The following is a 12,795-nucleotide window of genomic DNA, read 5'->3' as shown; positions in this document are numbered from 1 at the left end:
AAAAAAAATCCTCATAAAATAAATATATGATTTTTCACTTCTCTAACAGTTTGGCGCGATACAATGAGACAAGCAAATCAACTATAAAATGTTTTGATATAGTGAAACAAGAAATATAATGAGAAATTACATCAATAATAGAAAATGTAGTACGAAGGCTACAATTACATGTTACAACCAATACATAATATGAATTTTTTTATGTGAAGTAGAAGTATTGTGACGTGTGGAGTACTAATATAATGTCTAGTTATGTTAAATTATTAATAGTTAATATTATAAGGGTATAGTAGTAAATTTCTATTGTCTTAATGAGTTATCGATTTATCCAATAATCCAATACTAAAAATCGACACCAAATCGATCATTCAATAAAAAAATATTATAAAAGCATTAAAAATTTGTTGACACAATAGCATTTTTCGATTTGATTTTTGCACACCCTTATACTCAACCACCCTTTACTAGGTTATTATGGATTATCTTTAAAAAAAATTGGGTCAAATAAAATCGGCCAGTATATTTTCAAAAATTAAGGAACTAACATACAAAAAATTAATAAAATTTTGAATTCTTATTCAGTGGCCTAAAATATTGAGAAAAAAAAAAGGCTTAGATCTTTTAGAGGATACGAATATGGTTCAATAGGTCGATGGTTCTAAAAAAATTGAACCAAAAAGAGTCGACAATAATATTTTCCAAAAGTTCATGGATATACACACATAAAAATTTGAGAAAATCCTGAATTTTTGTTTTCCAAGACCTAGATGCTAGAAAAATTGGAGTGAATGATATAGAGGATGTGAATATCATTAACCAGGTCATTACAAATTATTCTAAAAAAAACCACTTAGTATATTATATTCTAATAAATTCATGAAATAATACATACAAAAAATAGAGAAAAACTGTGAATTTTCGTTTTGTAATTCCTAAATGCTATACTAAATGTTGTGGAAAATGTATAGGCTATAGGTATGATCCAGTTAGTTATTACGGATGATTCAAAATTTCTTTTGGTCAATATAGATCCCATCAATAATATTTTCAATAGGAGAACTTTTACAAATATCCATTATAATAAATTTAATTATGTTTTATAGCTATAGTTTGCATATTTACAGGTTGTAACTATAGTTTAAGTTGTCTCATTTATATAATTCACGGGTACATTTGTATAATTCAGCTATTTTTGTATAAACTCAAAATAACGAATTTATACAATTACAAGCATCTGAAGTGTAAACAGTTATACAAATTGTATTATACAAAAATTATACAAATTATATTATACAAATTCTAAATTATACAAACGTGCGAATTATACAAAACTAAAAACTGAGTTGCGTAATTATAATTAAAAATAGACCGCAAATTATAATTAAGGCAAACTACAGATATATTAACTAAATAACTAGTATATGTTTATTTATACGTGTAATTTTTCTTTTTCGATAAATAATGAACTAACCATAAGAGAAAAGTAAAACGAAATAAATTAGACACATAAATATTTTTTTAAAATAGCGTGGATCTCCAAAAGGCATGTACACATAAATGATTTTAAAAAAATAATTGAACCAAAAAAGATGGTCATTAATTTTTCTCATTAATTATCATGGCCAATAAAGAAGAAGAAGATGGTGGCAGGCAGTGAGACCAGGATGTCTTGTTTTTTTTCATCATGATCATAAAATACCTTTTGTACGTTATCATTAGAACCATCAATATGGGCTAGGCCCATGAATTGGCCTGGTCTAATCCGTAATTTAATAGGATTGAACTATTATTTTTGAAGCTCATTTAAGAAAATAGTTTTTTAGTTCGGCCTGAATAAGTCTGTCAATTGTTTGGGCTTATGAAATATGAATAGGGCCGTCCCATGGATCAAATAAAAATTAATTAAAAAAAATAAAAAAATAGAGTATTATAAATAACAAGAGTTTAAACTTAAAATCTGTTTAAAGTTTAAAATATTACAATTTAAATACAAATTATGTTTATAAAATATGTACTACATAAAATTAAAATTCCCTAAAACTTCTAGGGAATCACTATATCGGCCATAGCCTATGGAATATTGTCATGGTTTTTGTGTTTTATTATGATTATTGGAAAACAACTAGCTTAATATTTATATTTAGCTATTTATGTTTTTACTTGAAATCAAACTTAATAAATATTATAAAGATAATTTTATTTGTGGATTTGATTAACAAGTAGTAACACCATATAATATTGTCTTGTCAATATTTATGATAATATTTTTAAATTATAATTTAATTTAAAAAATTATAAAAAATATATTTTTGAGAAAAGAGAGTTGGACCGACAAAGTCCGTAGCCCACGTACTTGTGGGCTAGGCCGACCATTTTCTGGCCCACACCAAAAATGGGCTAGCCCAGCCTAACCCATTAAATTTCAAAGTCTATATAGGTTAGCCCGAATAGGGTGAGTTAGCCCATATTGACAGCTCTAGTTATCATAACACTCTTTTAGTACCTTGTAATGTTGAAGTCAAAATTTCCGTTAGGATATAGTTTAAAGTTAAATTAATTTGAAATTGAAGTTTCATGTATTTGGACAAATAATTTGATTTTTTAAGTTATTTATTTTTCATAAATTATAAAAACTTCAGAAATGGTAAAAACAATTAAAGTTTCTTTAATTATTATACAATTTTATCAAATGAATAAATTATAGTTCATTTATAAAATATCGAAATATCTTAAGACATCATATTAAAAGAATTGCATATCTTCATACTCAATAATTGCAATTTTTTCAATTAAATATAACTTATAAAGATCTATTAGTCAATAATAATTATTGTTTAATATAATTATTATAAATGATAGGGACAAATAGGGGTGTTCACGGTTTGGATAAAAACCAATTCAAATCGAAAAATCGAACAAAATCGATAAAATAAAACTGATTTTATTTGGGTTTGGTTTTAGATTTTTGAAAACCGATAGTATTTGATTTGGTTATGATTTTATTCAAAAAAATCGTAGAAATAACCGAACCGAACCGATGAATTATATACATATATTTTATTAATATACATACTTAATATATTGTTTTTATAAACAACTTTAAAGATCTTACATATATTTTCATTAAAAATTCTTTATAATTTACTTATTGAAAGCAAAAATGCCCAAGATGAAAACATTTATCTTATTGATTTCATATATATGAGTGTCTATGACAATTATTTGTGGGACTGAAAATGTTATTGTCTCTTCCTTCTAGGCCAATATAGTGAATTTTAAAGTTTTATTGATAGTAAATTTAGTGATCGAAAGTTCAGTAATTTAAGTCATTCTAACTATTTTTCGTTTTGAATGGATTGTTGTCACTTTTTTCACATTTTGAATGAATTGTTTCTTTTACTTTTGTATATGGTTAATAACCGAACCAAACCAAACCAAACCGAAACTGATAACCACCAAATCGATAAATGTATATTATATTTGGTTTGGTTTGGTTTTGATAATTTTAAAACCGATTAAGTTGATTTGATTTTGATTTTGACCAATAACCGATCAAAATCGACCCATGAACACTCCTAGCGACAAACTATTGTGAATGAATTTGGAATCTGAAATGATAATCCCAAATGAGATATCAATCTGAAACAATGATCCTATGGAAGCTTAGTTATTTAGAGCATGTGTAAATTGACTTATTTTTATGTGTGTTTTAAATTAAAATAACTTTTAAACAATTTTAAAATGTTTGGATAAAATAAAAAAATGCTTATAAACACATATTTTAAAGTAAAAATAATAAAATTAATTAAAAATTAAAAATTTCTAGCCTATCATATATATATATATACTAGATAATGTTGGCCGTGCATAATATAAATGGTATGTTTTGGGGCTAATAACCGAGTTTTTGAAGCGATTGTTTGCGTGGATAGAGGAATAAGTTTTTTTTATCACAAATATGTACTTTCTTTGACGCTATTTAAGGCATAATAAGACTACCCACATATAATATTTTTGAAATATTTTATGTTGTCAATTATCATGATTTATAGTATTTTTACGATAGATTCACTTTAAGAATCAGTGAAATTTTTTGTATTTTTTTCAAAACATATTTTATATTGTCAATTATCATGATTTATAGTATTTTTACGCAATTTTTAAATATAAAAAAAATAAAAAATAAGACAAATAAATTAAAATGGACCCAATATATGTTATTTGTGTTGTCTCAATTTATGTGACACAAATGAAATTTGGAGAGTCATCCAAATTTTCATATTTTTTTTAAAAATGTTTTAAGTTATTAATTATTGTGATTTATAATATTTTATGTAACTTTCAAATAACGTACATTACTGGTCACTTTGTCCTAATTTATGTGATATGAATAAAATTACAAAATTAACCCTTTTAAAATGTCTTTCAAATATTTTAAGTTGTTAATTATTATTATTTATAATACTTTTTTGGTAATTTTAAAATGATATGTGTTATTTTTTTTGTCCCAATATATGTGAGCCTAATAGAATTATGAGAGTCAACGTATTTTATTATATAGCTTTTAAATATTTTTAATTTGTAATTATTGTAATTTTTAATGCTTTTTAAGTCATTTGTAAATGATATATGTTGCTTCCTTGATTGAGACTTTTCCATTTGTGACACATATATATAGATATTTGGTGCCCGTGCCAGCACGGGCCCAATAATTTTATTTTTTTTGTTTTAATTTATGTGATATAAATGAAATTTGAAGATCAGTCGATTTTTTATATGTTTTCTTAAAAATATATTTTAAGTTATTAAATTGTTGTGATTTATAGTATTTTTGCGTTAGTTTTGAATAATATAGGTTACTCATGTTTCAATTCACGTGAATAATCATAAATATTTTCAGTTGTTAATTTATTGTGAATTGTAGAAATTTTGACGTTATTTTCAAATAGTACATGTTACTTATTCTATTCCAATTAGTCAACTAAATTTCTTATGTGATTTAAAAATATTTTTAATTGCTAATTATTGTGATTTATAACATCTTTTATGTAACTTTTAATAATATATAATTTGTTCAAATTCATATGACAATGATAAGATTTCAAGAGTCAACGCAATAAAAAATTAATTTTTAAAAAAAGTCGTACCTCTAATATATTTTGTAGCTAAAATATACTGTCTCCGTCCACTTGTATTTGTCATGTTGCACTTTTTGAAAGTCCATTTGACTAATTTTTAAAGTTAAATCAGATTGTATTAATTCGATATATTTTTTTTAAAATATGCAAAATCTATACAAAAAGTACTATAAATATGATGAAAAAACACATTGTAAAATATTAGTTAAAATTCTTATAGTTTGACTCTAAAAAGGAAATCATAACAATTAAAAGTGCATAGAGAGAGTAATAAATAGATAATTAAATTTCAAGAAGTTTAAAATAAAATGTTGAAAAAAAGAATTAGATAGACGACATATATTGAAAATTGAAAACATATAAATAATAAATGGGCCCAAATGAGGTCAAACTTTTTGGCTAATAAAGTAGTAGGTAATTAATGGTGTTAAATTGTCAAATAATATAAATTTTAAAGGTACAACCATAAAAGAAAATGTACAACACTATGAAGCACATATCATTCAACACTTGTCATGTGCGAAATAGTAGTTATTCCCACTTATTATATATAGTAATATATATATATAAGAGAACCTAGGCCCATCTACGTGGCGCCACCACAAATCAGGATTCCCTTTTAATTTATTTATTTCCCAAACTAGTCTTCCCGTTTCATGAAAAGTTGTGACTTTCAGGAAAAGTTGTAACTTTTATGAAAAGTTGTGACTTTTAAGAAGAGTTGCGACTTTTATGAAAAGTTGTGACTTTTATGCAAGGTTATGACCTTTCTGAAGGGTTGTAACTTTTCTAAAAAGATGTGACATTTTCGATAAGGCACAATAAATATTTGTTCGCACTATACTTTATTGTCTATAAATAGAGGGATTTCCTCAAATTTTGAACTTTTTCTTCTTCTTCTTCTTCTGCACAATTAAATATTCATGTACTTTGCTCCTGTTGAGTGACTCACTGACACAATTATTTTTGTATCAATATACTGTGAATAGAATCGTTATGTCCTGAGAGGATCTATTCCTTTAAACCTTGGGTACTAGAGGGGAATAATTTCCTTTGGTATGCCATTGTAAGACATAAAAACCATAAAAACATTATCGCACCTTGATATTCAAAGTGAACCAGGAAAAAAAGATAAAAAATAATAAACTTTTGACTTGGGTTTAAGGATGTGTCGGATGACCTATAGAGAAATATGACTAGATTGGAGCCTCTTTTAACCGAGAGACATAAATAACTACACAATAAATTAATTGTTCATATTCAATATGAAGTATGAACATATTCTCAAGTTTACTGCAAATTGTAAATACTTTTCTTGAAGTAATATATGTGTTTCTCGACACTGCGATTGAAATAAAAATATAGTTTCAAATTGAACTCCATTACTCTAGTATGCTGATTTAAAAAAAAAACACCCAAACAAACTAAATAGTTTTGTCTAATATTTTTCCCTTTCAAGTATATATAATAAGTTGAATTGTTGTCCAATATGATACATTCTCCCTTTAATTTTCCATTTTAATAATTACTTATGATACATTTAAATGAAGAACTTTAAAATGATATATGTAAAGCAAAAAGTAGGGCTGAACTTTTCTACATGTTAGATTTAGAATATTTGTATATCTCAAATTGATGTTCATTTGATTTCCCAAAAATATCAAATAGTAACACTTCCAGGAAGTAAAAAAATAAATTATAAAATCAAATTAAAGAGATTGATTGAAGGATAAATGATAACATGTTATATTATCAGTTTTCTTTACATTATTAATGTTCATTACTATATAATCTTGTATGTAAGATAATATAGTATTTTAGTTTTAATGATTGATAAATTTTAAATATTATTTTATAAATTTCGTGATATTAAATTCTAAGGTGAGGCGGCAGCAAAAAGTCGTGTGGGGGGGGGGGCGGAGGGTTGGTAGAAGCAAAAGAGAGCACGACTATTTAAAAGGTTTGTCTGTTTCATATTCTAACGCCTGTCACTGTTCTAATTTCACTTGTCATGTATTCATTCCCAAATCTCAAAGTCGTCGTCAGTTCTTTAGACAAGACGTGTGTACGTTTAATGCATGTGTACGTTTCTGCATCTCTCTTTCTTTCTAGTACGAACCTACCTGCACTTGCCTTCGTCTTCTTCTCCTCTGATTTAATTTATTTGTTCTCTCAAAACTACTCCTTGATTCACGAAATTTGACAAAGGTTATGTATTTCATAATCGTTTCTTTCCACTAGCTGATTATTATTTTATTATCTATCTGTCTATATAAATAATAATTATGGAAAGACAACAACTTTACTGTTTTATGTAGATTCGCATGTGGTAGAATTGGGATTGCACATAGGATAAGATGGGGCTGTTGGATCTCTTCATCACTGCATCAATGCCCGTCCTCAAAGTCCTTTTGATTACCTCACTTGGATTACTACTTGCTCTCGATCGTATCGACTTATTGGGACAAGATGCAAGAAAACATTTGAATAATGTCAGTATATGGAGTATTTCTTTTTTAAACTTAATTTACTCCCTTTTCAGTTCTCTGGTTGCACCATGCATATCATTCCAGATTTGTTGCTGCTATCAAAATTATAACTCTCTGAAACTCTAGTTGGTTAATAATTTTGTGTTGTTGTTGGATGTCTTCATGTTAATCTGTACCACATCACACAGATAGATCAGTAAGTATGATTTGTTGAACATAAGGCAAGTTTAATACATTTTGGGGGAATCTAGAATTACACTTAAGTGAAACCTTTGCCTTTTATTACTTTTTCTCTTTTCCTAAAGAGGTAACGTTGCCCTAATTTGTTGTTCAATGCTGATACTTCTCCTGCGAACAGATAGTATTTTTTGTATTGAATCCAGCCCTCGTCTCCAGCAATTTAGCCAAAACAATCACATATGAAAGCCTGAAAAAATTGTGAGTTTCGCATATCCATTTTATTCACTAAAACCTTACATGTATCTCCTATTCACTCGGTTGCAATTGTAGGTGGTTCATGCCTTTCAATATACTCTTCACTTTTATTGTTGGTTCAATTCTTGGTTGGGTAGTCCTTCAAATTACAAGGCCTCCCCAACATCTACGTGGACTGGTTGTTGGCTGTTGTGCTGCAGGTATGTACGTAAAACCTCATTGATGAAGATAACTGTAACTCTGATGATATAGTTGATGCTAACTATGAGCACATTTGGTTTCATTTATGAGGGACCTGACCAGCTTAGCACAAGTTGTTCTGTCCTGAAATAAAATTTATATACTCAGCAACTATGTGGAAAACACTAGTAATACCCCAGTTTTGGACAAAAATTAATTGGAAAATAAAGATAGTCGTGATCAGAGAATCTTACTGTTGACTCTGTATATTTAATTAGGTTGAACCAACTGAGAGATACAGGCTGTTTTACTAGCTAACCTTCCTTATTCTGCTAAAATATGATCTTGAGATTTCAAATCCATTCCGAGTTATGAGAATCTTTTTTGCACCTTATCAACTCAATTGATAACAATTTCCTTATCAAGGTTAAAGTAGATATACAACATAGTATGACTAGCCTAATTATTTTGCTGCTCTGCAATTCTGTGCGGAATGAGTCTCTCAAGATTTTGTATGAATTCTGTTTAAAATGCGTGTTGGTTGGAGTATTTTCTCCAGATATGATGCTATTTTGCTTTAATTAAACAGAGAATGGAATTGTGAGATCATTCAAGTTTCACCATAAAGGTGTTGGAGATGGAAAACCAAGCAAATTGTTTATTTTTCACATACTTTTAGAACCAATGTGATAGGCAAAATAACTTTACCTTGGAATGAGACAGTAGCATACCTTGTTACTGTGTAATCTTTAATGTAGGCAGTTTGTTTCTTTAGGTACAAGTACATTTTGGGTCATGGAAATGAGAAAAATTGAACGAAAGAATTTAGAAAAATGTTCCTGGTCACTGTGTTGACCCTTGGTGCATGTCTGCTTTCTTCTGGTCAAATCACATTATGAATATTCAATCAAAAAGTTAATAGCCATGGAGGTGCGGAAAATATTGTTAATGGATTATTTAAGACATGCATAAGAAATTTCCAGTATCCAAGAAATAAAATTAGCCAAAGGAAAAAAAAAAAAAAGCCTACTGTTTTCTTTTTATACAAAGGTGCCGTTTGCGCGCACCTCGACTAGTTCACCTCGTACCTGCTGCTGCCTACCAGCGGTGGATGCCACCGTTAACTTTGTCCACCAATTATTAGACAAATGGGAATAAATCAACTAACTTATTTCAAATAATTCATGAAGAAATAGGATGAACAAGGATGTGAAAGATAATTTTTGCCCCCAAGGCCTAGCTCAAGTGGCAAAAGGTGGAGGATTTGTGGCTTCGGTCGCAGGTTCAAGCCCCACACCATGCAAAGCGAAGCCCGGTATTTAAGTGGAGAAGGGTAGGGGGGCAGGCCCATTATCCACCGAGTTTAGAAGGCTGTGATTGGTCCAAAGGGAGGGTCACAGACGGATTTCTCGGTTATCAAAAAAAAAAAAGGATGCGAAAGAGCTCTCTTGTACAATGAGATGAGTTGCTTCTGTAGTATTCAAGTTATATAAAATTACAATTTTACTTTGCATGGACAGGAAACTTGGGCAACATGCTTCTCATTATTATTCCAGCCGTTTGTAAAGAGAAAGGGAGCCCTTTTGGGGATCCTGGTGTTTGTCATACATATGGAATGAGCTATGCTTCACTTTCGATGGCAGTATGTGTCTCTTAACTACTTTAGTTGGTTTCAGGATTTTATTACATTATTAGAAGGGTCTCCAACATTAACTTTATGGCCATAGTATACTTGTATAAACATGAATACCTTTCTGGCAAAATCCACGACTTTTGATGCTAAGGAAATCTGATGCTTTCCCGGTGACTGTTCTACTTCAGGTAGGGGCAATTTATCTATGGTCTTATGTTTATAATATTGTGAGAATATCATCAAGTAGGAGCTCAAAGGAAGTTGAGATCAATGATTCCTCCGCCAGTATATCTTCGAGAGAAGGCTCTATATCAACAGAATCACTACTTCCGGCGAAGGCCCCACCAGAACAACTTGGGCTTCCTTCCACTAGATTTGATCACAAAACTCAGGTTGATTATTGTTCCACCTCTCAATCTTGGATATTACAGGCTATGCAACAACCAGAGTCTTCTCCCACTCCTTACCCCACAGACAGAAAGAAAACTAATTAGGAAAAAGATGTTAGATAGGAAAACTTGCATATGAATAACATGATCAAGAGAGGCCCTCTAGAACTGGTAGATGACTAAATGGAGATGGTGAAGTAGGGTTAATCTTATAGCCAGAAGTTGTTGTAAAGGATTCATCACATGAGCTATGACACATAATGCTATGCAACATTAATGTTCAGCAATTCTGCTGATATTACGCCATAGTAGATAGTTGAGATGGTGCACTACAGTTTTGAGTTTAAATGATGCACACTGGTCTCATTATTGATTGTTTGAGGGTTCTAAGAATCTGATTCGAACAGGATTTCATTTTCACACATCCATACCAGATTTCACTTATTTTATATTTGATGTTTTCACATCAATTAATTTGCTCAATGTTGGATCTGCACAAATATGAAGATGCTCTCTGTTTAAGCATGTTTTTTTTTTCCATAAGTTATTTACGTATCATAATAAACAAAATTATGCATCAATTTTTGATATTGATTGTTTGTATTTTTGTAACAGGCCCACCTTGGTACTAGACTAAAGCAGTTCATGGAAAATGTTTCAAGGAAGATCAACCTGAAGAGGTTATTGGCCCCTTCTACTACTGGAGCGGTATTGTTCTATTGCTGTTCCTTTTTCTGAACTTGTTTATATTGCACAATTGTCCTAATTCTAGTTTAGTGCTTCTAATATACTGTGTCTAAAAGAAAGACACATTGAAGTTTTTCGGTCATGCAGTTGCAACTAATCAATTACATAAAACCTCAAACCTATTTTTTAAGGAGTAATAGCAAGACATGTTTTAAAAAACCTATCCACCCTGAAAAATTTCTTATTATTTCTGTTCTTAAAGAATTCTTCTTACGAAGGGTTGTCGTTTGGCAACCATCAATGTACAAGCTCCTTGTTTGTAATTTGTAGGGTGGTTTTCAATGTGTACTAAATTCTGTAAATCCTTGATTATTATAGGCATCTGTAGCTGCATGAGCACACTTACACCCATTGGAGTAGTTCATTGACATCATCTGTCATTATGTGGTTTCAAAAACAATGAGACACATGACTTAGGTTAGGAATTCTTCTTTGGCGATAAAAAAGACTATTCTATGTTTAGCATTTTATAGATCCTCTAGACATTAGCAGTCTCCAGTATCTACATGCTGAATAAATTCACAAGTTGCACTAGCGCACTAACAAGTGGTCAGTTTTTTTTTTTTTATTTTTTTTACAGATTGCAGGTTTTATAGTTGGACTTGTACCTCAGATAAGGAAGTTGATGATTGGTGATGTAGCTCCTTTACGTGTAATCGAAAATTCAGCTATTTTACTAGGGTATGACACAACTACTAGTGTGTGTGAATAGACTATAACAATTGGTTCATATTTTGAGAATCAATCAAAAAATAAAACTGCTATACCTTGAGAGTGCCTGCATAAAATGCAATCGCTTTAGAATGCCATTTTGTAGCCATTTATGATATGCTTTCTAGCTGTAGATCAATCTGGAGATAATGTCACAAAATCAAAACTTGTGCTACTTGGTCGCGTCACTGAATGTAATCCATAAAGCATCTTTGACTTGTTGAAATGATTGCAGGGATGGAGCCATTCCACTTCTAACGCTGATCATGGGAGGTAACCTTTTGAAGGGTTTGACCGGTTCAGGGATTCAGAAATCCCTACTTCTTGGCATTATTGTTGTCAGATACATTGCCCTTCCTCTTATTGGTATCGTTGTAATCAAAGGAGCTATTCGCTTGGGCTTGGTGCAACATGATCCATTATATCAATTTGTGCTTTTACTTCAATTTGCACTTCCACCAGCAATGAACATTGGTATGACATTCAACTAGTTATCATCTGTCCTGTTCTTTTCGTGTTTTTTTTTGGCCGGACCACAATTTCAAAACCCCAAAGATCCCTATGTTTGCTCTGCATTAAATGGACAAGACAATTCTTGACAGTAACCACTTGTGGCATTAATGTAAATGTGTCTGTTGCAATACAAAGTCTTAGATGAGATGACACAATTCTTGTTTCACTTGGCAGGCACCATAACACAGTTATTTGGAGCTGGTGAGAGTGAGTGTTCAGTGATTATGTTTTGGGCTTATGCATTGGCTTCAATAGCGCTTACTCTGTGGACAACATTCTTCATGTGGCTTGTATCTTAACTTCATTTTTTTAATATCAGACATAAACAAGTTGACATGTCCACCAGTCTACTATGATAACGAAAATCAGGAACTAAAAGTTTAACCCTGTTAGATGTAATCATTAATATAAACCAGTGATATCAACAGCAAAAAAGCTCCAAGGCTTGTTGGGGATTTAAGTGCAAATAAAGATAGTGTCGTTTCTTCAAGCAATGCTCATTTCGCAAGGAAATTATTAATAACATGACCCACACAAACACAGTTGCTTTCTCTAAAACA

At 30.2% G+C, this 12,795-nt stretch overlaps 2 protein-coding genes across 2 annotated transcripts in view; one reads left to right on the top strand and one right to left on the bottom strand.

The window, feature by feature from the left end:
- Positions 1-12,795, bottom strand: part of LOC125827869 (bZIP transcription factor 60) — a 51,656-nt gene that overhangs the window by 14,878 nt on the left and 23,983 nt on the right. The window lies entirely within an intron of this gene.
- Positions 7,496-12,644, top strand: LOC125827866 (protein PIN-LIKES 3-like). Its single transcript, XM_049507211.1, has 9 exons — positions 7,496-7,630; positions 7,986-8,065; positions 8,138-8,262; positions 9,763-9,884; positions 10,064-10,267; positions 10,880-10,972; positions 11,592-11,692; positions 11,958-12,196; positions 12,410-12,644. Exons 1-9 carry the CDS (start codon positions 7,496-7,498, stop codon positions 12,532-12,534), a joined length of 1,224 nt encoding a protein of 407 aa, XP_049363168.1. The 3' UTR covers positions 12,535-12,644.

Source organism: Solanum verrucosum, unplaced genomic scaffold, assembly GCF_900185275.1.
Source record: "Solanum verrucosum unplaced genomic scaffold, falcon-dt-bn FXZP01000064.1, whole genome shotgun sequence".
Classification (NCBI taxonomy): domain Eukaryota; kingdom Viridiplantae; phylum Streptophyta; class Magnoliopsida; order Solanales; family Solanaceae; genus Solanum; species Solanum verrucosum.
The sequence above is the reverse complement of the archived record's forward strand: the minus strand, read 5'-3'. Positions and strand labels throughout refer to the sequence as shown.

Coding starts and splice junctions, on each gene's coding strand:
- LOC125827866 (XM_049507211.1), top strand. CDS start 7,496: ATGGGGCTGTTGGATCTCTTCATCACTGCATCAATGCCCGTCCTCAAA. Junction 10,268..10,879: donor GATTTGATCACAAAACTCAG/GTTGATTATTGT, acceptor TTTTTGTAACAG/GCCCACCTTGGTACTAGACT. Junction 10,973..11,591: donor CCCCTTCTACTACTGGAGCG/GTATTGTTCTAT, acceptor TTTTTTTTACAG/ATTGCAGGTTTTATAGTTGG.